The sequence below is a fragment of the Penicillium solitum genome (genome assembly GCF_028829755.1).
Source record: "Penicillium solitum strain IBT 25940 chromosome Unknown utg000001l_segment0_segment0, whole genome shotgun sequence".
Classification (NCBI taxonomy): domain Eukaryota; kingdom Fungi; phylum Ascomycota; class Eurotiomycetes; order Eurotiales; family Aspergillaceae; genus Penicillium; species Penicillium solitum.
In genome coordinates, this window is record NW_027072121.1 from 8,658,580 (window position 1) to 8,682,038 (window position 23,459).

Genomic DNA, 23,459 nt, shown 5'->3' on the forward strand with positions numbered 1-23,459 from the left:
TTTCCAGATAGAGGAGCTGTTGACTGTAAATGGCCAGAAAAGACCACATGAAATGTACAACGATAGGAATAACGAGCAACAAGTTCCTAGATTCGATCAAGGGCAAAACAAAGCTGAATAGGTAGATATGGATGGATGTAACCGTGAATAAGCGACGCCGATGATTGGATTTATGTCATCGGCGCCGATGTCGGACTTGGTGGGGTTGAACCTGAAATTCACCCGCCTTTATATTCTGAAGCTGCCGACCTGGATAATTGAGTCAATCATTTTTCTTCATATTACTACATAATGTCTTCCTTCAACATTGTCGTCTTTGGTGGTGACCACTGTGGTCCCGAGGTATGTCATTGAAAGCTCTTGTGGGGAAATTGAATATATGACTGACATTTAGAGAATAGGTGACCGCTGAGGCTGTCAAGGTAACATTGCAAGCTGGAATTGCGCGGGATACACAAACTGATTGAATTTCAGATCCTCCGGGTCATTGAGAAGTCCCGTGGTATTACTTTCAACCTTCAGGATCACCTGCTCGGTGGTGTGAGTATACCCCACACACGCGACGAAAGCTCAATGGCTAACAATCACAGGCCTCTATCGACGCTACCGGTTCGCCCCTAACCGACGAGGCCTTGAACGCCGCTAAGAACGCCGATGCTGTTCTCCTCGGTGCCATTGGAGGTCCCGTACGTCTACATTCCCAACCCTCCATTCCCTCCCACCCCGCACAAACACCAAGAACCAGCCTACTCACACATTGTGTCCAATAGAAATGGGGAACTGGCGCCGTGCGCCCAGAACAGGGTATCCTCAAGCTCCGCAAGGAGATGGGCACATTCGGCAACCTGCGGCCCTGCAACTTCGCGGCCCCCTCGCTGGTCGAGAGCTCTCCCCTTAAGGCCGATATTTGCCGCGGAGTCGACTTCAACATCATCCGTGAGCTGACGGGCGGTATCTACTTCGGAGAGCGCACGGAGGATGATGGTTCCGGATACGCCATGGACACCGAGCCTTACTCCCGTCACGAGATTGAGCGCATCATCCGTCTTGCCGCCAACCTCGCTCTGCAGCACAACCCGCCCCTGCCCGTCTGGAGCTTGGACAAGGCCAACGTCCTCGCTACCAGCCGTCTGTGGCGTAAGGTCGTCACCGAGATTATGGAGAAGGAGTACCCCCAGGTCTCCATTGGTCACCACCTCATTGACTCCGCTGCTATGCTCATGATCAAGGACCCCCGTAAGCTGAACGGTATTGTTGTTACTAGCAACTTGTTCGGTGATATCATCAGCGATGAGGCTAGTGTTATCCCCGGTTCTCTGGGTCTCCTTCCCAGTGCCAGTCTGAGCGGTATTCCTGATGGCAAGAGCCGTGTCAACGGTATCTACGAGCCTATTCACGGTATGTGTTCTGTCCCCTTTATTACTTTCTGCCAGTCTTGGTTCTGGACATCGCTAATTGGTATTCATAGGCTCCGCCCCCGATATTGCCGGCAAGGGTATCGTTAACCCCGTCGCCACTATCCTGTCTATTGCCATGATGATGCAGTACTCCTTCAACATGATCGACGTGGCTCGCCTGATTGAGCAGGCTGTGAGCAACGTCATCGAGGCCGGTGTCCGCACCGGCGACATTGGCGGCACAGCCAAGACTACCGAGGTCGGCGATGCCGTCGCCGCCGAGCTGGAGAAGCTGCTCAAGTAGATACAAAGCAGCCTCTTCGATGTTTCTATATGAGATATGACTAGCATAAAAAACTAAAAATTCGAATACCCGTTTTAAGATGCAACATGTATTTCACTAGCGCAAAAATCCCTAATGATGTTCACTCGCCGACCCAAACCCGTGCAAAAAAAGATGAAACTGGGTATCATGTAGACATCGTAACTCCGATAATAAAACCTCCGTTGGCATTTTGCAAGCCAATCAACGCCGGTATTTTTGTTGGTCCTTGTAAAAATTCCCCTGCTTATCGAATCACTGGCTCGCCCATCCACTCCGGCTCGTCTAGACCGGTTGTAGTAAAACCAGTGTCAGCATCTTCACTTGCAGTACGTCCCCGAAGATCATAGGGCCCACGCAGGGACGGGCGACGGCGCCGAGCATCAGCAGAAGCCGAGGGAGCAGCGGTCATCCGACGGCGACTATCATCACAAGCAAACACCTGGAACCCACGGACATGAGTATCCTTGCCGTTCTGATGGTTCTCCATAATGCGCATCTGGATAACCATAGCCTTCAGCACATTCCCAGAATAGGGATCATCCTCATCATCCTGGCTATCAGGCTCATCAATCTCATAAAACGGATCACACTCATCATCATGTTCATGGTCAGGGTCATCACAGTTCCGGTACACGATTGTCCGCCGACGCATACTCGTAGATCGGCGCTTCGACTTCCCAGGGTCATTGCGCACCCACCCGCCGTTTCTACCGCCGACACCCTCCAGTGGCACATCGACCCAGCCGCATGGCCCGTCGCCTTCCCAAGTTGCGAACTCGACGAGGTCGTTGCCACCCATCCCGGCTGCGAAAACCATCTTCGTAGGCGTGTAGCTCTCGTCGAGCTCGAAATCGAGATATACGCGGATACGCACGACGGCTACCAGTTTGAAGAAGTGGAGGGTTAAGGTGTGTGGTTGTGGTCCGTCGGATTGCCAGTATTGTGCCGGGGAAGGGTTGCGGAGGGCTGCGACGCCGCAGCCCGGCTTGGAGGTGGAGACGGTCCAGGAAGCGAGCGATGAGATCTCGCGCAAGTTGGGTGGTAAGGGGGAGGGTGATTTTTCTGTAGCGCAAGGACATTAGCTCACGATCTTGAATTGTAGCCACGAGTAAAGTATGGGGGCGGGAATCAGCACCTCGATCATGCATCTCTTGGTCGGGGTCCTCTTCGTCGCCGAATTGGTCCTCGACTTCTTCCTCCAGTTCCTCGCCATCAATATCGGAGTCATCGAACTGCCCTTCAATGACCTGGCCATCATCGAAAGAATCATCGAAGTCGAGTGGTCCGTCGTTGCCAAGCTCTTGCATGCTGTGCCCGCGCGGGTCGAAATCATCGTCAAAGTCGTCGTCATCCATCATTTGCGGTGGTGGCTGTTCTACCCTTGGTCTTCCAAATATTGTGAAAGGGTTTATTGGTGCTGCTGGGTGCCCCGTCACGGCGACTGGATCGGGGGTGAGAGCATTTGGACCGGTGGAGGGGGGTTGTTGTCGATGGGTTGGGTTGGTGGGAGTGTGACGCGTTGGCGGGGTTTGGAACTGTGCTCGGAGGTTCCCTGGGGCATTGGAGTCTTGATTAGGTATTATGTCGCGTGGATTCGGTTGTCGGCGTAAGTGAGGCATGGTTGGTTCCCATAAGTTGCAAGAGTTGATGTTTACGCGCAGATCGAGGGGAGCTCCATTTCCTTTTACGGTTAGCGCCGTTTGGAACCTATAAGGGCAACAGCCTATTCAATACATCCAAAAGTTTGAATATTCCCAAGAATAGATTCATTTATAAGAAGTTTTGCCATGCTATACCCATTGGAATCATGGCATTTGCTGTGTCGATGCCTTTATTTACAGTTTGCAGTTTGACCTGTACTATTAAGTGTCCATGGATTTGCACTATATGCATAGAGCCGCGCTACTACTTATATCACCTGTGAATTTACATATGGAGCAGTTACCTACCAATGGATTAAAAAGCCACTGTACGCCAATCATCTACAGATATTCTTCAATGCATCTACCTTCAGATGACGCATTTCAAATTATAAGCTTCTATGAAATCCTTGCATGCCAGCGGATTGACCAAGGAGTTCAGGGATTATATACACATGCAGAAAATCTAGATAAATCTTCTTTGATGACAGCCTTCGATGGCTAATATCTATGGCCCCTTCTAAGGGGTGCTCTGGCCTGGCGAGGATGATAGCGGTCGAATCAATTCCAAGGGGAAGAAATGCGTGCAATCAACTGTCTTGGCTCGTTAAATATAATAATATCGATTTTATAATTTAGACTTGTCTTGCTTTGCTTTGTTATTCTAGCTCTTCCAGCTAGGAGATAAAAGGTGATATACAAAAAGAAATGTCTTGAGAATCCACCTAGGTGCACCTGTATAGTGCAACCCTGACCCCCTGGGGTGATAGGGATATTCCCTTCAAGTAATATACCTCTAACGGACCCAGACTTACATATATAGTCTGAACTAATACCTCAATACGATACTAGAGCGCGTGGTCCGCTTGACAACCAACTAGGGATCTTGACAAGACACATATTATAAGTTGAAGACAGATCCAACGGCAGTGTGTTATTGCGACAAATAGGTATCCATTATAGCTCTCGATATTCACATATGCCGAGTTCCATTCCAACGCGTTCATAAATCGGTGTGTAGCATTTCATAGTAGAGGTATCTAGCAGCAGCATTCGCAGCATTCGAAGCAAGCGATACCAGCGCAGCTATTGTGAAAATGTCAGCCAATATTCTTCATTCTACTTGGTTGAGTAAGGCACCAAGATAGCCTTAGAAGACTCACATTCCACAGCAGACATCACCACCCTCACCGCCACCACGGAGCTCCATCTTCATGGACTCGGAGCACTAGAGCATCAATTAGTTGTGACCTCAGCGAATAACAACGGGAGAGCATACAGGCTGTTGGGAGACGACGTTGTTGGAAGACATGGCCTCGGCGTTGGAGGGCTGTTCCATGGCCATGGTGGCCGCATTCCAGGTAGGCTCCTGGGTGGGCTTGGACTCGTTGGAAGACTTGAACCAGCCGAACATTTTGGCGGAAAATTTATATGAAGAAAAGAGGGAGAGGTGATCGAAGAAGATGAGAGGGGAAAGTTGAAAGATAAAGGGGAAAGTAAATAAGCCGGGATTAGCCGTGTGTTTTATTGAAATGAAACGTCCGGAGTAGTACTAGTATCAAAAGTCCTTTTCACTAAATAGTAATAGTACGGAGTAATCCGCATAGTCTAGACCAGGCAATTCAACACAACGCAGGCAACCATATAATATTATTGGGCCTGTGGGGCTGAGGGCTGAGGTCGGCACAAAGAGGTACTTGTGTGTTGGCATCCTGGAGGGAGGCTATGGTTAAGTTAAATCAAATGTCTCAGTTCAGTGACTTGCTATTTTAATATCTACAGAAAGAAACAGAAACAGGAAAGCCATGTGGAAAATATGGAAGTTCACGTGGAATCGAACCCTTTGGAACCCTTTTGGAGAGACCTCGGGAAAACACCAAGCTTTTAGTCAAGCTTTGCGAGATCTTGGCACATTTTCCCCTTTCAGCCCTATTTCTTTATGACGTCTTCTTCTTGTTATGGATTATAAAGAAGTTAATCCACTGGTTCCATTGGTTTTCTATTTTTCTATCTAAATAAGATCTATTAAATTCAAAAATACAAGCATAGACCGAAATAACCGAGATAACCGAAAACCTCAAGTCACCCTCATTTCTTACCTTGGATAGAATCAATAGTCCCCTGTAAACTCTCCGGTGCATCATATTTGTCCATGTGCAGCTCAACAATACGTAACGGGGGAGGACTTTTCTCGTCATAGTGCTTAGCGGGACCAAACGATGGATCGTCGAGCAGCATACTCAATTCAGCCCTGGTCCGGACAGCATAAGTGCGAGCAGTATTCGGAGCGGCCTGGAAAACAGCCGGCAAAAGCTTAAAGTCCCATGGCTGGATATCGTTATACTCTGCCTCCATGCCATGAATTATGCGCTCTACCGTGTAACCGTCATTGCAGATAATGAAAATAATAATGCCCAGTTTGCGACGGACCATGGTGCTGACTTCTTGTGCGGTCAGTTGGAAACTGCCATCGCCTGTTAAGCAGATAGTCCGTCGGCACCGAGCGCCCGGGGACTGCTTCTCGTCTTCCCGCGCAGCGAGGGCCGCGCCCACTGCTGCCCCGACGGCATATCCAATGGAAGACCAAACGAATTGCGTTAGTGGAATTGCTCCGCGCGGGTATCGAGTCCATATTGTGCCAAATGCAGCAGTTCCGATGTCTGCGGATATGATATCGTCTTCTTCGAGCCAGGAAGAAATGCGTGGCCAGATCCACGCTTGGGTTAATGGCTGAGACTTGTCGAGAATATTACCCTCGAAATCAATAAACTCATCACCGTTCACACTTTCTTTCGGCGAGTTGGAGGAGGGTGAAATGGTCCCATGTATATCGGGTGTACCACAAAGCTTGCGGGGTGGTGTAGAGGCCGTGGAGGCCGTGGAGACAGATCCTGACTGTTCTTTCTCAAGGATGTTGCTCAGCCTTTCGAGCACAGCTTTCATACCGAGCCCCAGAATCCCTTGATATTGCATTTTGATTCTGTGAGGTTCTAATTTGATGGTCTCGATGTGAGGCAAATCAGTCTTGAACCCGGCTGTGCTGAAATCCGTTGGACGTGGTCCAAGCACTAGAATTAAATCGGAGGATAGGACTTGTTCGAAAACGGTAGGTTCTGAGATCTTTCCTACGTACAAGCCGCGAAAGTTTATCAAGGTCTCGTCGATGATACCCTTGGCCATTGGTGTAATAAAGCAAGGAAATCCCGAGCTTTCCACGAATAGCCTCGTTGTGTTCAAGCTGTGCGGCTTTCCGGCCAGACTCTCAACGATGATAATCGGATTCCGAGCCGCCCTAATACGGCCGAGAATCAGATCCACACCATAATCCTCATCCGCCGCCGGATTGGGGCTGAGCTCTTCGAGACCCAGGGGATATTCAAGCGGAGATGGGTCTACCTCTGCCTCGACAAGATCAACTGGGAAGCCAATATAGACAGGCTTGCTGGAACGGCAGCACTCGATAATTGTTTCGTCGATGAGTCTAGTCGCATCTGATTTGTCTTCCAGAACGACCACGGCGCTCGAGATTTCGGCACTCATTCTGGCAAATCGCCTAAATTCGCCGTCTGCCAGAGTGTGGTGCATCGGGAGTCGCTTTTTCTGTACAACGGTTGAGGGATACCCGACGATGTGGATGACTGGTACAAGCTCGGCGCATGCGCCTGCTAGGGCATTGATGGCTGAAAGCTCCCCAACACCCAATGTAGTCATAATTGCCCCTATTCCTTTGATGCGGGCATAGCCATCGGCGGCATAACCTATGGGTGTACAATAATAAGATTCATGTGTTTCGGTCGAGTGGAAAGTTGTCCATCTACTTACCACCGTTGAGCTCGTTCACGTTACCGACCCAGTTGAGACCACATGGAGTAAGGTAGTCAAGGGATTTTAGATTGTAATCGCCAGGGACCCCAAAGATGGAACGAATTCCAACCTCATGAATGCGGCGGAAAAGATACTACAATAGAAGTAAATGTGTTAGCCATGTATTGATAAATATTATCTGCACATCGTTTTCATACTTCAGCAAGATGCATAGTGGAGTCGAAATTTGAAACACTTCGAGTATAAGTTTCAATGTTGTATGCTTGTTTGAAATAAATTTCCAGACTCTGTTGGAATGTAGAATATTTTTTAGTGAGACCTGGTCTGTCCCAGGCTTTTATCATATCCCCATCAACCACACTCAAGACACATTGCGCCATCATAATACTACTTAAAATTGATCTCCCAACGATTGATTGTGTTGTTCTTTCCCCACGGCCAGTAGAATACGCATTCACAAGATTTATTATGCTCAACTGGGTCTTCATGTGCATAGCACTCCCAAAGCGTGTCAACAGATTACTTGAAAGAGAGTCATACGCAAGATCGGCATAGCTGTGCTACCCCATCGAACCAATATCGAAGGCGCAAAGTCCCTTCTCGGCACATATTGCAATGTAGATAACATGCCAAGAACTCATGGTTCGCCATTCTTATTATCTTTCTTGTTGGGATTCATGCTCGCATGTTCTGGTAGCATGGTGTGACCACGAGTGAACCCAAACAGATCACAATCTCCTGGGTATCTTATGAGTGAGAATGATGTGTAACAATAGATATGATTAATACATGCTTGAAGGACGCGTCCGAATATTCTAGGTCACCACCTCAAGTCCTGGGGCCGTGAGTAACCTTTGCAACCGGATTTATGTGTTCTATTATGTACCAACCATCAATTAATCAATCGAAGATTATGCATGAGAAAAGTTTACAATCTTAGTATGCTCTCCTACTTAAATCCGGGATGAAATGATAGCGGGCTCCTAGCGCATCAGATGTTCTGCAATCTATCGGATTGACTTATAAATACGAATATACGTAGGTAAAGGTACCATATGGAATAAACAACTTTAAGTTGGGCCAGACCCCTACAGGCTACGACACTTGTCGATCTTCGCTACTAGACACAAAACTACCCAGGCGGCCATCCTTGGCTTTGTCCCAAATGGGCTCCCCACGCGTATCACTGGGGACGTATTTTGGCCTTCCAAATGCTTAAGCATTTACCGGAACATCTTCATACTCTGACTCTTGTATTTTGCCCTTCGAGCCTCGACTTCTAAAATAAAGGCCCTCGAAATGTAATTGAAAGAAGAATGGAAAAGTCACATTTTAAGATTTTGTAATAGGCTGGCCAATTTCTTTTGTTACATACACCATCACCACCTCTAACCAAAATATCCATTCATTCCAGAGCGCCATTAAATCCCTCTATTGACTGCCCTGCTCTGGGCTGAAATGGGCTGCTGTGCATGCCGTCTGAGCCGGCAGACGATGCTCGTGTTCCACCAGCCGCCGGTGATACATACGTCGCTGTAAGAGCAGCCCATCCAGCATCGCAATAAAACACGCACAGAGGGAGACCCCGAAACCTGCGCCGACTGCAATTAGCACCCCAACTCGTCCGTGCGTATCATCAACGTGGAGTATTCTCGAGGCCAGAAGTGGAAGATGTTATTACTGCAATGAAAGACTGGGGAAAAGGCAACCAAGATGATATCAAGAAACTCATTGCACTCGTTAATCGCATCTTACGAGTGACTAGAAACTGGGGTGGGAGTTCAATCATCCATTACGATTCTCGGTAAGATAAACTAGTGATCAAGCAGGTTGAAAGGAAGAAGATGCTCCCGGATGATCTTTATTCTCGGTGGAACAAAACCGTTCCTGTCAATGTCGAATAGAATTTCTCTGTGCATGGATCAACTTTTACGCAAAAGGAGGCTGGTACCCGAAGGCCTACGTGATCCGAACCATTTCAAATGGCATCAAAGCAGAAGTAGCTAAACTTTGACATGTTCCTAGAATCACAGTTTCAAACAAGTCTGAATGATAAAGCTTTTGAGGCTTCTGGATTTTGAGGTCATAATACTACACACGTGTATGTTTTGCAGCATTGAATACCTCGGGGATCGGCGTAGGCTATTCGGATTGTAACTTGCTAGAAGGTTGGGCATAAAACAGCTACATAGTTAGGGAGTTCCATACACATGTAACTACCAATATTGCCCACAGACTAATGTATTGGCCCTTCCAACTAGAGCCGCCCTAATCTACCTATTAAGTCGGACTTTAAAGATCTCCACAACTCCCCACTTTCTTATTTCCTTAGTTATGTAGCCGATCAATCAGCTCTGCAGTTCTCTATTTGACTTAGAGCGTATTAATTGAAATATTGAGGTCACACATATACATCATAATGCTTGGCCCTAGATCGTCTCGGCCAACACTGCACCGACAGTGGGTCAACGGGGACACCACATTGGATACTTTATAAAGAGGGGTTGTCCCTCGTCCCATCATCCTTTTGACACCTCAACCACTACACAGAATATCCAATATGTCTATGAACATTGAAGACTGCGCTCAAAACCGGAAGGGCTTTCCTCGTCCATTCCCGGATACGCCTTCAAATGTTTTGGAGCAGTTCAAAATGAACGGCAAGGTGGTGGTTGTTACGGGGGCTGCCGATGGACTTGGTCATGCGATAGCACAGTCTATGGCCGAAGCTGGTGCTCATGTTGCCTTGTGGTATAATTCGTAGGTTTTCCTTTATTCAATATCTGTCTTACGTGTAACTGGTTAACCATGTTAACAGAAATGATGTCGCTATTGAGAAAGCCCAGGTCCTGACAAAGGAACATGGTATAAAGGCTTTCGCTTACAAGGTTGATGGTAAGCGGAGCTTAATGCCCACAAAGAAGGTGCCAGAATGCTAAGCTTTGATCTGCAGTTTCGGAGTCCACTCAAGTATCCCAGACGATAACAAAGGTGGTGGCAGATTTCGGCAAGATTGATGTGTTCATTGCCAATGCAGGTTAGTTTCTCGCGGCGATTTTGATGTATGGCAGCCAGCTGATTTAGAGAAGGCATGGCGATCTCGAAGCCTATCTTGGAACAGACTCTGGAAGAGTACCGGAAGCAGATGTCCGTGAATGGTATGAAATCCGTTCCTTTGACAAAATAAAGGATCGTGGAATTAACGGGGAATTAGTTGACGGCATTGTGTATTGTGCTAAATATGCTGGCGAGGTATTCGCACGGCAAGGACATGGTAATCTCATCATTACCTCGAGTATGAGCGCACACATTGTCAACGTTCCTACTGACCAGCCTGTCTACAACGCGACCAAAGCGTATGTCACTCACTTTGGAAAATCACTTGCCCGTGAGTGGCGGGATTTTGCGAGAGTCAACATCGTCTCGCCAGGCTTCTTCGATACAAAGATGGGGGCCGGCCCCTCAGCCCTCCAGGAGGCATATCGCATGTCGTCACTCGGAAGGCAAGGCCACGTGAAGGAAATCAAGGGATTGTACCTGTACCTCGCCAGTGATGCATCTAGCTTTATGACCGGAAGTGATGTACTTATCGACGGTGGATATGTCTTGCCATGAATGTTGGGACACGCTGGATGATAAGATTCACACGCTCGAATCAAATCAATTTGGAATGAGAATATCAATCACAGGTTGGAGGAAACATGCAAATTAAATGACGACACTGTTCCAACGAAAAGATTCGCAATGAAGTTTCGGTAAAGGCGATTTCAACGTCGGGCTCAGACCTCGAATGAGACGCTCCGTGCCCGAAGGCGTTTTGCCCCGCTATTTCAAGCCGTCTATTTCCAGGTACAATTTCGATACCTTCATCTGTTTGATCGCAATCGTAGCGATAGGTATACTGAACGCGGCGTACTATGTATAGCAAAGTAGGTTAATCAATCGAACCTTATCTTGTCCCGGGTCGAAGGAACGTGCTCCGGGTTAAGCTGTTTCCCCAACTTGGAAACAAGGTCCCGAGTTCAGTCGGCCCCGGGGGATGGAACCGCTTATCCGAGCCAACAACCGGCCATGTCCGGGATAACAGTGGAGTAGGATGAGTCAACGACTCGCAATGAGGTCCAGGGTCAGCACGGCCGAGAGTACTGGATTAGCGGTACTTTGGCTTCCAATGCCGTTCCACGGCTGGGGTTGTCAGACCCGGGAAACGTCTTGGCATGCTCTTTCGAATGGGCGTCAAAAGACATAGAAAACCGGATAAACAATGACAGGGATTCAGGTTGTCGTCAGCTACACAGGAATGTCATATCCAAATGATGAAGCCACTTCTCTAATCGAAACACGGCAGACGAAGGGGATAACACGGAGAAAACCTGCTTTTGGTCGATTGGCGTCATGTGATTGGCTGGTGTAGCGGCCCGGTTGGAGATTGAATTCCCTCACTACGCATAATAATAGAGAGAGAAAACAAGCATAGATAATAGATATAAATGATGAAATAGAAGAAAACAACCATCTATAGATATCAAGAAAGAGATATACACATATATAGATATATAGATATAGAGAGATAGAAAGAAAAAGACTGAGTATATTAAAAAACACTAGAAAATACCAGAAAATACCAGAAATATACAATACAACGTATTGAAATCGGTTTTCCCCACGTTCTATCGCGGCCCGAAGTGACTTCACATTGCGATTTCACCTATTTCTGCCCCTCCTTTCTCCCTCCGCTAGATCACCCTTTTTCGCTTTCGCTTGTCGTCTTTGCTTTTGCTTTTTTTTTCTATCACAGCGCTGCCATCCGGTGCAGCCAAGTCCAAAACGGCATAATTACAGCGATCACACCGGCCATTGGTGTCGGCTCAACTTCGTCCCCGATAGCCCACCTTCATCTCGCCATGGCTGATGAACGAGACTTCGCCCCTGAGGCTGTCGCGCCTGAAGCCGATGCTCCCTCCCCTAGCGATCCCACGGTTGCTCCTTTGTTTCCCCGTCAGACCTCTAGCCCCGTTGTCCTTCCCTCCCGCGAATCTTCGGGACCTGGGCTATCTGCCTCTTCTACACACCTAGGTCAGGTCAATGCTGCGCGGCGCGGTGTTGGGACTTCGCCACACCCCAAGCCATCGATGAGTTCACAAGGGACCGGTGGATTAAATCAAGACATTATGGCAAAAATGAAGGCATTCTCGTTATCCCGCCAAGGTGCTCCGCAGCCACATACTACTGCATCGACGGGGCAGATTCCCATGGCTCAAGGAAATGGTGCAGGGGGCGCACTTGCTGTTGGCACGCCTCCCGGTGCTGCACGACCCAGTCCTCAAAATTGGCCATCTTCCACTTCCGTCCCCGGCACTGGCCCTGGCACTTTGTCGCCTCGGCCGGGAGGGATAGGAGCGAAGCGCGCAAAGCCGGGTCTCAAGCTATCGGATATCACCGGCCCTCCCACTCCTGCAGGAGGTACAGATCAAAAGCCGGGCGAACCAAATGGGGAGTCTGCCTTCAGCAAATACTCCGAGTTCATCGACACGAAAGAGGGCACTCTGAACTTCAAAAACAAAGCTCTGTTACACGGAGGCGGTGTCGAATTCTCGTCAGGTCACAGCTTCAAGATCTCTCTGGATGAAGTTGATCGCTTGGAAGAGTTGGGCAAGGGTAATTATGGAACAGTCTATAAGGTTCGACACTCTCGCCCGCATCTACGAAAGCCAGGTCTCGGGCTGGGTGGCATTGTCAGTCGTCCTCCAGGCCACGATGAACCGAGTCCAGATTCTGGGTCGAACGACCTCTCGGGCGTAGTCATGGCAATGAAGGAAATTCGCTTGGAATTGGACGAAGCCAAGTTTGCACAAATCATTATGGAGTTGGACATTCTACACCGCTGTATATCTCCGTTCATCATTGATTTCTACGGAGCCTTTTTCCAGGAAGGTGCCGTCTACATGTGTGTCGAGTTCATGGATGGCGGCTCGATTGACAAGCTCTACGAAGGCGGTGTTCCCGAGAACATTCTGCGGAAGGTGGCTCTGTCCACCATCATGGGATTGAAATCACTGAAGGAGGACCACAATATTATTCACCGCGATGTGAAGCCAACCAATGTCCTTGTCAACAGCAGGGGTCAAGTCAAGATCTGCGACTTTGGTGTCAGCGGAAACCTGGTCTCTAGTATTGCGAAGACCAATATTGGTTGCCAGAGTTATATGGCACCTGAACGAATCGCGGGAGGCGGAATGCAACAGTCGGGAGCGCCGAGTGCCGGTACATACAGCGTCCAGAGCGATGTTTGGAGTTTAGGCTTATCCATCATTGAATGCGCTATGGGCCGATACCCGTACCCACCGGAAACGTTCAACAACATTTTCAGCCAGTTACACGTAAGTACCCTGACAACAGTGTTCCAAGTTCAACATTCTAACCTTCTCCGTTTTAGGCTATCGTCCATGGAGATCCTCCAACACTACCCGATGGATTCTCTTCAGAAGCGCACGCATTCGTACGGGCCTGTCTCGATAAGAATCCGAAAAACCGACCAACTTACAACATGCTACTCCGACACCCTTGGTTAGCCCCTCTCATGCAGCCACCAACCGAGTCAGGCGGTGACAGCGCCCCACCACCCGAGGAGCCCAGCTCCGGCGATGCCGCCTCATCCGCTATCACAGCGGATGAAGAAGTGGCCGAGTGGGTGAAAACGCAAATGAAGCGTAAGGAAGATGGCCTGCTACATATTTCCGAGAAACCAGCACTTCACGCCGTCGCGCTGGATCAGGTCGGCACAGGCTCTTCCGGGGGTGATCCTCATGCTCCGTCACAAAATGACTGAGCTTGCCACCAGCTATTTTGAATATTGCATCCTCCTTTTCTCCGGGGGCACTTTCACGGCGCAGGCGCCGTTTACCACGATTTGCATCTCTATTGATTCCACCAGGCCAATACGCCAATGTTCTGGCGTTTGGGGTCCTTTTGGGGCGTGGTCTGGCCGCCGGCATGGTCATTGCCCGCGTGTGATTTGAGACTATTTCAACAAATCTCCATTTGGATCTACGAGCATTTGGTTTTCTGAATGAACTGGGGATAATTTACTGCACCCGGCCTTCACATGATCAGGCGCAAGGAACACATTTTCATACATGTTACCTGATGTTTCCGAATTTCCTGCATTTGAACTGCATGTGTGACTTTTTCCCGTGCCTCCGACGCAAGTGCTCTACTTGGCCTTGTAAACATTCTTGATAGGGTATCATTTTTTATAGATGCAGTCACTGTAGTCTATCGGTCTTTCAATTGAAACGATTCCATTTTAATGCTTTGCTAGTAAGCTGTTCATAAGTGCTTATCAAAAACTATGTTGAATACGGACCATACATATATACATACCCCCGAAGTTCTTGTTGCTGTTGAAACTGGCAAAGAACTCATCTCTCAAGCAGAATCACCATTCTCAAGCCTCTCCCCAGACCTCATCCGCAATCTCCCTCACCAGACTCAACTTCTTCTTCTGATGCTCAACAAGAAGAGGATATCCACTCTCATGGGTACTGAACCCACATTGTGGACTGATGCAAACCCTCTTGAGCGCCTCCTCCCTAGTCTCCCCAGACCCTTCAGCAACAAAATCAGCAGCCGAGTAAACACGCTCCTTCATAGCCTCCTTATCTTCCAAATCACGCAACTTGGTACTGATAATCCCAACCACAACATTCTTGTTCTTCGGCAAGAACCTCAGTGGCTCAAAGCCCCCAGCCCGCTCAGTGTCATACTCCAAATAGAAGGTATCAACATCCAAGTCCTCAAACAACTTCTTCGCAATGATATCGTACGATCCCTCAGAGAAGTGTCGCCCACCAATAAAATTTCCCCGACAAAGATGAATACCCGTATGCATATCAGCAGGCAATCCAACAAGCGAATCATTGTACAGCTTAATATAAGCATCCAACAAATCATCCACGGACCCCTCGTTATCAGAATCGGCCTTCCAGCCCTCCCGGAACGCCGCAGAGCAGAAATAAGCCATACCAGGATCATCAAACTGCACGTTCCGCAGACCGGCCGCATACAGCGACGCCAGCTCGGCACGATACACCTTCGCAACGTCGGCGAAGTACTCCGCATCGTTAGAATAGGCATCAGCCGTGTACGCACGTCCTTGCTTGTAGCGCATGTGGAACCACGCCGGCGTGATCATCGTCAGCTTGATATTGGCCCATTCGCTCTGCGGCAACGACGCCTGCACCAGACGCAGCTCGTGCAGGTTGGACTGTGAGGTTGAGGTGCTGTGGGATAACTTGCTGGCTGCGATCACAGAGTCGCCGGGCATCACTTTGTGGTCCTTTTCAATCAGACTTACCACGTCTGGGTGGTAGAGTCTGAACATTGCGGCTTCGGCGTTTTGGAGGCGGATTGTTCCTGGGAGTTGGTTTAGTTTGTGTTTTTCTTCGCTTTGTTGTTTGTTTCCATTGTTGTATGTAGATATATTTGGATACAACCAAGTCTTATCACTTACCCTGGAACTCATCCCACATCAATCCCCAGAATCGGGTGCGGTTGAACTCGCCAGAAGTAACGGCCTTGAACCCAAGGTCTTGCTGCATCTTGACGACCTCGCGGACGGCTTCTTGTTCGATGGCAGGCAGTCCGGCAGCTTCGGCGGAGATTCCGGTATCGGCAATCTTCTCGCGCACCTCAATCAGGTTGTCTGGACGTAGTAGTGAGCCCATCTGCTCAGCCCGGAAGGGTGGAGCGCTTTTAAGCTTGTTCGCCATGATGTTGTATTGCTGGGTAAAAAGCTATCCTGTTCCAGGAGAGTTTCTTGGTACAAAAATGATTTAACTGGGGAAATTCCATATTTCATAAGGGGGGCATCCCAAGCTCCCTTTTTTTGCCCGCTCTTCTCCATGTGGAGGCTCTTATTATGCGGGGCTAATGTGGTGCCAATAATGGGGCTCTTTAGGAGACTTGCGACTGTCTATTTTCCTTCTTTTCGCTTGATATACTGTAAATATAGAGAGATGTGGCTGTCATATGTCAGCTAGATGCGGAAATACCTTTTGCTATATTTTTGACCCTCTTCCTCAACCTGGAACATCAGCTTGCAGACGCCTCCACGGCTACGAAAAAGAAAAGAGCCCCACATACGCTATAAACTATAAAATTTAGCAGATATGTACTACTAATTTTTACTACAACAGATTCAACACTACCAAATAGAAAATTTGAAAAAATATCACATTGGTAAATATTCAAAGTCAGTTCTGCATTCGCGCATAGTGTAAATTGAACACCGACCGTGCAGAATGGAGAATGGCACGTGCTTTCCCAATATCGAAATAGCAAAATTGTACCTCTTGATATAGACAAAAAGCTTCACCTTACCTCCACAATGAAGGACATGTAAAAGAAAAAAAAAATAGGTAGCTTCTCTTTGATTGAGCGTGTCATCCTTAGTGCAGGGGCCATGCTAATCTTCTCTGTATATTTTCATTTGACCATATGCCCCGAAGGGCGAAAGGACTTCCTTAAAGTTCAATATAACACCCATTTCGGGGCAGAATTGTACCGCCTACCGGTTTGGATGACACACGTGGGCGATGTCAGTAAGTCGTTTGGGTTGCTGCGTACTGCTAATCGTCTTATTTTTGTGCAGTATCTGGCATGGTAATTGGCTTGACAATTGGCAGTAGTTCAGGTGAAAACTTTAGGAAGAGATATGAGAAGATCAAAAGGATAATCTTGTGTGCGGGGCACCTGGCAGATGGCCCCTCCATGGGGAGTTTGTGTGTGATTACTCATCGCGAGGCGGTGCCCTGGGGTTATTCCACTCATGGACAACCTTGGAAGTAAGCTTGGAAGCTTGGAAGTGTGTTGGTTCCAAGATTATAAAATTTGATGGTTAGATTTTGTATCTACGGTAGAAATTCGGTAAGTAATGTTGTTGTGGTCCCAATTTTGACCTCTCAAATCCCCACTACCATAAATATGTAACATGTTGAATGTCGAGACTTCTATCAACCTTTCTAAGCCCTAAGTGACTCCTTCCTGAGGTCGTCACTGAGCTACCATTAATAATGTGGAGTTTTGAGTCTTTGCCAGGGCGGTCTCTTCGTTTGTTTATTTGGATTAATTTGAGAATAAATATACATCGCTTGCTCTTTTGCATGTGACATTATACTTGTCGAACAGAAGGATGGAGGGATATCACTCTACGAGGGATCTTAATGTGGTCATTTAGCTCCGTTGAGGGATATACTAACTCAAGAACAAAAGATTAAAATCATATAAATATCGGAATATTCTAGACTATTATTCACATATATCTCTTATTTTTCTCTTCTGAAACAGTATTACCGCATAGTCACAAGCTCTTCGGCACTAGTAGGGTGGATAGCAATGCAGCTATCAAAGTCCTGCTTAGTAGCACCCATCTTGATAGCGACACCGAAGCCCTGCAGCATCTCGCCGACGCCAAGACCGAGGATGTGCAGACCGACAACCTTCTCCTGGGGACCGGCGCAGATGATCTTCATCTCGGTGGGGTTCTTGGCCTTCTCCTCGGGAGACAAGCCAACATCGTAGAACATGGCAGTGAACTTGGTGTGGTAGACCTTAATCTTGTCATCGCCGTAGCGTTGGCGGGCCTCGGGCTCGGTGAGACCGACGCAGCCGACCTCAGGGTGTGAGAAGACGACTGTAGGAATGTTCTCGTAGGAGATCTTGGAGTGCTTTAATTCGGGAGGGCCGAAGAGGCGGCTACCGAGTTGGCGGCCGGCAGCGATGGCAACTACGGAATTGAGTCAGTAAATCTTTTTTTTTTAAAAAAAAGCAAAGGTGGATATTGCAACTCACCAGGAGTCAGCTCAGCTTGACCGGTCACATCACCGAGAGCGTAGACACCCTCAACTGAGGTGTTCTGGTACTCGTCAACCACGACGTGGCCGCCGGCATTCAGCTTAACACCAGGGATATCCAAGTGCAGGTCTTCGATCTCCGGGGCACGGCCCACAGCCCAGAGAAGCTCGTTGACCTCGAGCTCAGAGCCATCATGGCCAATGAGCTTAAGCAGGCGATCCTTGCCCTTGCCATCGCGGATGAGTTGAATCTCCTTGAAACCGCCGTGGTTGCGGTGAAGATTGACGCCGGCGGCCTCGTAGCGATCAGTCATAGTCTTCTGGATCATAGGGTCGAACTTGCGCAGGAAGTTCTCGCCGCGGATGAACATGTGGGTCTCAACATCAACGGCATTAAGGACACCAGCAATCTCAACGGCGATGTAGCCAGCACCGACAACGGCGATCTTCGGGGGAAGCTCTTCCAACTCGAAGAATCCGTCGCTAGTGATACCGTGCTCGGCGCCGGGCACGGAGGGGAGACTGGGCCGGCCACCGGTCGCCAACAGGATGTGAGGTGCGGTGTAGCGGGCGGTGCCGGAGCCATCAGCCAGTTTGACCTCAATGGTGTGGGGTTCGACGAAGCCAGCACGACCTTGGACGAGGTCGATTCCTTCACGACCCCAGTTGCGCTCGTATGCGCCGTTCAGTCGCTTGATAACGGCATCGCGGGTGTTCTTGAAGTGGGTGTAGTTCATAGCAATGTTATCGGGGATGTCGTAACCATAGCTCTTTCCAATGTGCAGCATCTCGTTGATGGTCGCAAAGTTCCATGTCATCTTCTTGGGGACACATCTAAATGTTGTCAGAAAAAAGCATCAATGAAGTATGCCAGCATTACACCTTGTACTCACCCTACATTGACACAGGTACCACCAGACCGCCCGCTTTCCACGATTAGGGTCTTCTTGCCATACCAACCCGCTGCGCGGCGGGCACTTCCACTGCCACCACTACCACCGCCGAGGACGATGTAGTCATACTGCTGTGTTTCGACGGGAGCCATATTGGATGACTGTTGGTTCTTAGGGTTGGAGGACGAAGAAAAGTGTCGAGAGATTGTAGAGAGACGAGAGTTGGCAGCAATTGAGTCTGCAGGGGTGGATCGGGGAGAGTTGATGGTCGCCAGAGTTCGATTGGTCAAACGACCAGGACGGATTTGACCGACAGAAGACCGGGTCAGAGATGAAGAGGCTCGAAAGCTAATCCGGGATGATTGGATGGAGCGGGAGAGCATGGAGAGAGGGGAAGAGGGGAAGAGGGGTAATTATATACAGGCTGAGGTGAGAGGGGACCGAAAAAACACAACGGCTGTGGTGACGATATCGGGGTTCGTTAATGCGCGTTGGTTCTTCCGTCACCGCGGGCGATTTCTCAGCAGTGATTACGTGATCAGATCTAGATCCGGGCAGGTGCCCACATCTGATCTTGGGATCTTGAGAGGTCGATATAAACTTGATACGATGCTTTTGGTTTATTATTCCATTCGAGATCTACACTTTGTTTACACCTTTGACATGTAAGATTATTGAATTCGTAGATCGTATATATGATGTATGGGTATAGGAAAATCACGAAAGAGCGACAGGGAGTGACCAGCACTCCAGAATCAAACTCGAGGGAGCACACAAGGAAATAATATCGATCAGACAACTCGTAACTCAAGAGCCAGGGTTGAAGCACTGGAATGAGTCAAGATTTGATTGAAACCAATGAAGGCCAATGAATGTTGAAAGATGTTTCAGCGAGGAAAGGGCCCCGCCCTATCAATCTGAAGATTGTTGGTCGGAGTATGACAGTAACAGGGAAGAGGGTATCAAAATGCGAAGAATGTAAAAGAAGAAGCCATCAAGTCTGAGCCTATGTATATCCTGGCTCCATGTCACAATATCCAATCGGAGTGATATATGTAGCCAGTCTATTGGGCCAAGGACTAGACGGCAGTTCGGGGCGTGGAAGAAGGATGGTGAATATTTGCGTGGAGAAGGATCGAGCAAGTATATTGTGGTGACTTGTAGATCATTCAATCCACACAATGCTGCTACTCTGTCGGTAACATTCTGTTTGCGACGGAGGGGCAGCCTTCAAATGTTGAAGGTAGTATGAGAACCGGAGATTGACTCGTATGTTGTGTTACTAGACAAGAATAGGAGGCAAGAGTGTTTCGCAGGGAGAGGCATCCCAGACTCTAGAATTCAGGGCCACAGTGAGTGATCCTTTCATCTTCGTCGAGGGCGCTGTTGGGGCAGAACGCTATCGCGGGCGGATGACTAGTGGGTATATGCGATAACGGCAAAAGAGATGAGGCAGAAGCAAAGAGGAATGTAGACAGAACGTTCCATGTCGGCTGGTGCTGAGGAGTTGCGTTTCATGGTTTTCAAAGACGTACAATAGCACAGTGATGTAGTGATGTGTCTAGAGATCTGAAAAGGAGGGGGTTCTGGGAGTATGAGAGAGTCCGGGGAGGGCGGTGTGTTTATCTTATCTGCTTAGGTAACTGCGTTGGGGCCTCAACAAAACATCACCTGACTCAACATACGAAGGCATTTTGGGCAGTCAACAAATAGAAAGGGATGCCCACAGTCCACTCTTGATACGCTGGACAGGCAACCATATTTGAACATTAAGCCCCGTGGGCTGTGGTTTTTGGACATTAAACACTATGGACTTTGGTTGGCAAGTGAGAACACCCAAATATTACACGTGGTACCTGCATGAGCCTCGGCAGGTCCCGATTATTATAAGGTGGACTGGACATGCCCAAGTCAATGGTTGGTCTTTTCCAAGCTTGATGTGATAATGTGTATCAAATCCATCTAAATATAGCCCTAACGGGTTTCAATCTAAGGAACATTATTACCGGACAACCTCTCATACATCCCTTGATAGTATCCATTTCCAAGGGTCGCGTAATGAGCTCATGAAGGCACCCAGCCGACCCCGACAACAATGATCTACATTACTGCTTCACCCCTAGCTATACTTACTCCGTCACTTAATAGAGAGCAGCCCCTGTCGAGTAAACCATAACATTTCAAAACCTCCACATTCACGGAGAATGAAGAATGCAAGGAGATACCAACCGCGCCTCCCATCTACCAATGAAAGCAACCATGAGTGGCCTTCATACCTGGCTAAACAAAACACAACCCAGGAACCCGCCCTGCCGGCCAATGGAGCAAGGCATCTCGCCGCTCGAGTTCTCCTTCGTAGTCCTAGTTCATTAGACGAAATCTTGCCCTAGAAGAATCCTCTCCTGGGGTATACCTGAGCTGATCTTCCCAAGCACGTTCGCATCACCTCGATATCACGCCAACCGATCTTCCACCAGCTACCATATCATCACTGCCATAATGCGTGTTTCAGCCCTCGCCTTCGCTGCTATTCTGTCGCTGGTCTCGGCCAAGAAGATCAACATGCACTGCAACTTCGCTGAGGACCACACCGGCATGGTTCAGCAGCCCTTCTGCTGCCGTGATATGGCGCCTGCACGGGGAAACTCGAAGGCAAATGAGGCAACGGACTGTATGTATAACAATACCGTGCTATTTGGTGACTAGGGGTTTGTCTAACAGTCTACTTTTCTAGGTGATCAATTGGACCAGCCTCAGCTGTGTGAGGATCAGTCTCGGCCAGCGTGTTGTTATACTATTGTGAGTTTCGTCCCGGTCAATTTAGGTCTGTGATTTTCTCCTAACTTGATCTCTTCTACTTTTCCCAGGGCGCGAAGAAGATCTGTACTGGGCATGTTATCTTCCAGGACGCGGAAGATGTTTAGAGTGGAGAAGGATATGAAGGCACAGTTGAATACAATCGCGTTATGACTAGGCGACATGAGAAATTAGATGAGCCCCGGCGTTTTATGTCAACAACTTCAAGTGAATAGACATCGAACATATATCACACTTCGCTTCTGATGCTTGGATGAATGACGGTCTCCTGTGACGCGGGCCCAATCTGTTATGATGTTTAAGAATACTTATCTCTAGGAGACTAGGCCAGGAAATAACAGAATAAGTGAACCGGTCAAGTTATATAAATAAGTGCACAAAACAGGCAATGATAGAAAAAGGATCGCCAAACTCCAAAACCCCGGCGCCGAAGATGCTATACACAGTCAATCTTTGATAAAGGCGGCCACATCAATCGGAGACTACCCCAAGCATCTCTTCCGTGTTCCTTCGAAACAAACGCTCCGCTAGGCCGGGCCTGGCCGCGCATAATTCCAAACAGCATTCAGTGAATGGGCTGATATCAACACGGGAGAATCGAGTGTGCGGCCAATCAGTGGCATAGATAACCCGATTAGGCGCAACAGACAAGAACTCGCGTGCCATAGCCTGAAGGTCACGCATTTGATGGTCCTTGCTGAGTCGATACGGCGCAGACATCTTAACATATGTTTTCCCTGCGCGAAGAAGAGAGATCAAGGACGAGAACCCTTGAAGCGTGTAGGGGTTGAAAGCCGGTCTATCACCGTCCCACGACGCGAGCTCGGGGCAGCCAAAATGGTCGATGCAGATGCGCACGCCTAGTCGTGGGAGGATTGACTCGACCATCGAGACCATCCTAAGGGGAAGATACATCTCGATGATCCAGTTGAGAGGCCGGGCAAGCTCAGCATGCTGGAGTAATGTCTCTTCCAGCTCGTTCTTGTCCATCGTTTTCCCTACAGACTGAAGGTTGATTCTCAGTCCACGGATTCCGAGGGTATGCCATTCGTTTAAAGTGTCTGGTTTAATGGTGCCAGGGTCAACCACGACAATTCCTCGGCCGCGCGAGGGCCCAAGTTCTCGCAAGGCATCTAATAAACATGAATTGTCCGTACCATAAACCGAGGGCTGCACAAATACGAGATTCTCAACACCTAGTCCGGACGAGAAGTCGAGAGCTTCGGGCAGCGTATGTGTGGTGGGTTTATATACCGCTGTTGGAGAGACGGGAAATCGCTCGGGTTCCACAACATGCATGTGGCTATCCCAGGACTTGGGAGGGAGTCTCTGTTTGAGTGATAGACTTGCGGATGAGGCATGTGTTAAACGCCGTTGCTCTAAACGAGTGGAAAGCACATCAAACGATATCGATGAAGGCCCGTGAAGTACATTGGTCTTGGACTGAGCAGCGGTCAGCATCCCGAATAGATAGTAAGCAAATGAAGACAGCGGCCGGTTCCCAATAGTAAGCGAGTTGGCAGAGGTACAGAAAAAAGGCCAAAATAAAGCACTAGGGAGATACTCACAGAGGACCAGCTCCAGCAAAGCGGTGTCACCCTAAGACATGACCTAGGTAGAAACATGCTAGTTTCACCGCTCAACGTGCGTCGACGTTGATCTAAGTGCCTGCAATGCAGCGTTTTTTTAAATAAAAAGCACTCTTCGGC

The 23,459-nt window shown here is 48.6% G+C and overlaps 9 protein-coding genes across 9 annotated transcripts; 4 read left to right on the forward strand and 5 right to left on the reverse strand.

The window, feature by feature from the left end:
• Positions 1-291: 291 nt before the first annotated feature.
• leu2A (3-isopropylmalate dehydrogenase LEU2) lies at positions 292-1,701 on the forward strand (the record flags this gene model as incomplete). The annotated part of the gene is made up of 6 exons (XM_040959387.2): positions 292-342; positions 402-422; positions 475-540; positions 591-686; positions 771-1,398; positions 1,469-1,701. The coding sequence occupies 6 exons, from the start codon at positions 292-294 to the stop codon at positions 1,699-1,701; spliced, it is 1,095 nt and encodes a 364-aa protein (XP_040810200.1).
• Positions 1,702-1,966: 265 nt separating this feature from the next.
• Positions 1,967-4,776, reverse strand: N7455_003355 (anaphase promoting complex subunit DOC1; the record flags this gene model as incomplete). The annotated part of the gene is made up of 4 exons (XM_065604469.1): positions 1,967-2,784; positions 2,858-3,429; positions 4,526-4,590; positions 4,642-4,776. 4 exons carry the CDS (start codon positions 4,774-4,776, stop codon positions 1,967-1,969), a joined length of 1,590 nt encoding a protein of 529 aa, XP_065462960.1.
• Positions 4,777-5,450: 674 nt separating this feature from the next.
• On the reverse strand, positions 5,451-7,399 carry N7455_003356 (alpha-keto acid decarboxylase family protein; the record flags this gene model as incomplete). The annotated part of the gene is made up of 3 exons (XM_040959313.2): positions 5,451-7,120; positions 7,185-7,320; positions 7,385-7,399. The coding sequence occupies 3 exons, from the start codon at positions 7,397-7,399 to the stop codon at positions 5,451-5,453; spliced, it is 1,821 nt and encodes a 606-aa protein (XP_040810239.2).
• A 2,348-nt stretch (positions 7,400-9,747) lies between these two features.
• On the forward strand, positions 9,748-10,802 carry N7455_003357 (uncharacterized protein; the record flags this gene model as incomplete). Its single annotated transcript, XM_040959338.2, has 5 exons — positions 9,748-9,947; positions 10,006-10,082; positions 10,141-10,224; positions 10,277-10,345; positions 10,402-10,802. The coding sequence occupies 5 exons, from the start codon at positions 9,748-9,750 to the stop codon at positions 10,800-10,802; spliced, it is 831 nt and encodes a 276-aa protein (XP_040810231.2).
• A 1,289-nt stretch (positions 10,803-12,091) lies between these two features.
• pbs2 (mitogen-activated protein kinase kinase PBS2) lies at positions 12,092-14,016 on the forward strand (the record flags this gene model as incomplete). The annotated part of the gene is made up of 2 exons (XM_040959361.2): positions 12,092-13,567; positions 13,624-14,016. 2 exons carry the CDS (start codon positions 12,092-12,094, stop codon positions 14,014-14,016), a joined length of 1,869 nt encoding a protein of 622 aa, XP_040810248.2.
• A 618-nt stretch (positions 14,017-14,634) lies between these two features.
• N7455_003359 (cobalamin-independent methionine synthase II family protein) lies at positions 14,635-15,958 on the reverse strand (the record flags this gene model as incomplete). Its single annotated transcript, XM_040959301.2, has 2 exons — positions 14,635-15,602; positions 15,700-15,958. The coding sequence occupies 2 exons, from the start codon at positions 15,956-15,958 to the stop codon at positions 14,635-14,637; spliced, it is 1,227 nt and encodes a 408-aa protein (XP_040810234.2).
• A 1,520-nt stretch (positions 15,959-17,478) lies between these two features.
• glr1 (glutathione-disulfide reductase GLR1) lies at positions 17,479-19,345 on the reverse strand. The gene is made up of 3 exons (XM_040959349.2): positions 18,934-19,345; positions 18,039-18,874; positions 17,479-17,973 (listed from the first exon to the last, which is right to left on the reverse strand). Exons 1-3 carry the CDS (start codon positions 19,314-19,316, stop codon positions 17,537-17,539), a joined length of 1,656 nt encoding a protein of 551 aa, XP_040810261.2. The 5' UTR covers positions 19,317-19,345; the 3' UTR covers positions 17,479-17,536.
• Positions 19,346-21,432: 2,087 nt separating this feature from the next.
• On the forward strand, positions 21,433-21,857 carry N7455_003361 (uncharacterized protein; the record flags this gene model as incomplete). The annotated part of the gene is made up of 3 exons (XM_040959292.1): positions 21,433-21,604; positions 21,668-21,732; positions 21,801-21,857. 3 exons carry the CDS (start codon positions 21,433-21,435, stop codon positions 21,855-21,857), a joined length of 294 nt encoding a protein of 97 aa, XP_040810208.1.
• Positions 21,858-22,221: 364 nt separating this feature from the next.
• N7455_003362 (putative TIM barrel metal-dependent hydrolase) lies at positions 22,222-23,211 on the reverse strand (the record flags this gene model as incomplete). Its single annotated transcript, XM_040959283.2, has 1 exon — positions 22,222-23,211. The coding sequence occupies one exon, from the start codon at positions 23,209-23,211 to the stop codon at positions 22,222-22,224; it is 990 nt and encodes a 329-aa protein (XP_040810198.2).
• Positions 23,212-23,459: the final 248 nt, after the last annotated feature.

Bases quoted from the DNA above. Each gene is read 5' to 3' on its own strand.
- glr1 (XM_040959349.2), bottom strand. From the start codon at position 19,316: ATGCTCTCCCGCTCCATCCAATCATCCCGGATTAGCTTTCGAGCCTCT. The intron at 18,875-18,933 runs GTGAGTACAAGG...GACAACATTTAG, and splicing joins GGTACCTGTGTCAATGTAGG to ATGTGTCCCCAAGAAGATGA. The intron at 17,974-18,038 runs GTGAGTTGCAAT...TCAATTCCGTAG, and splicing joins TCAAGCTGAGCTGACTCCTG to TTGCCATCGCTGCCGGCCGC.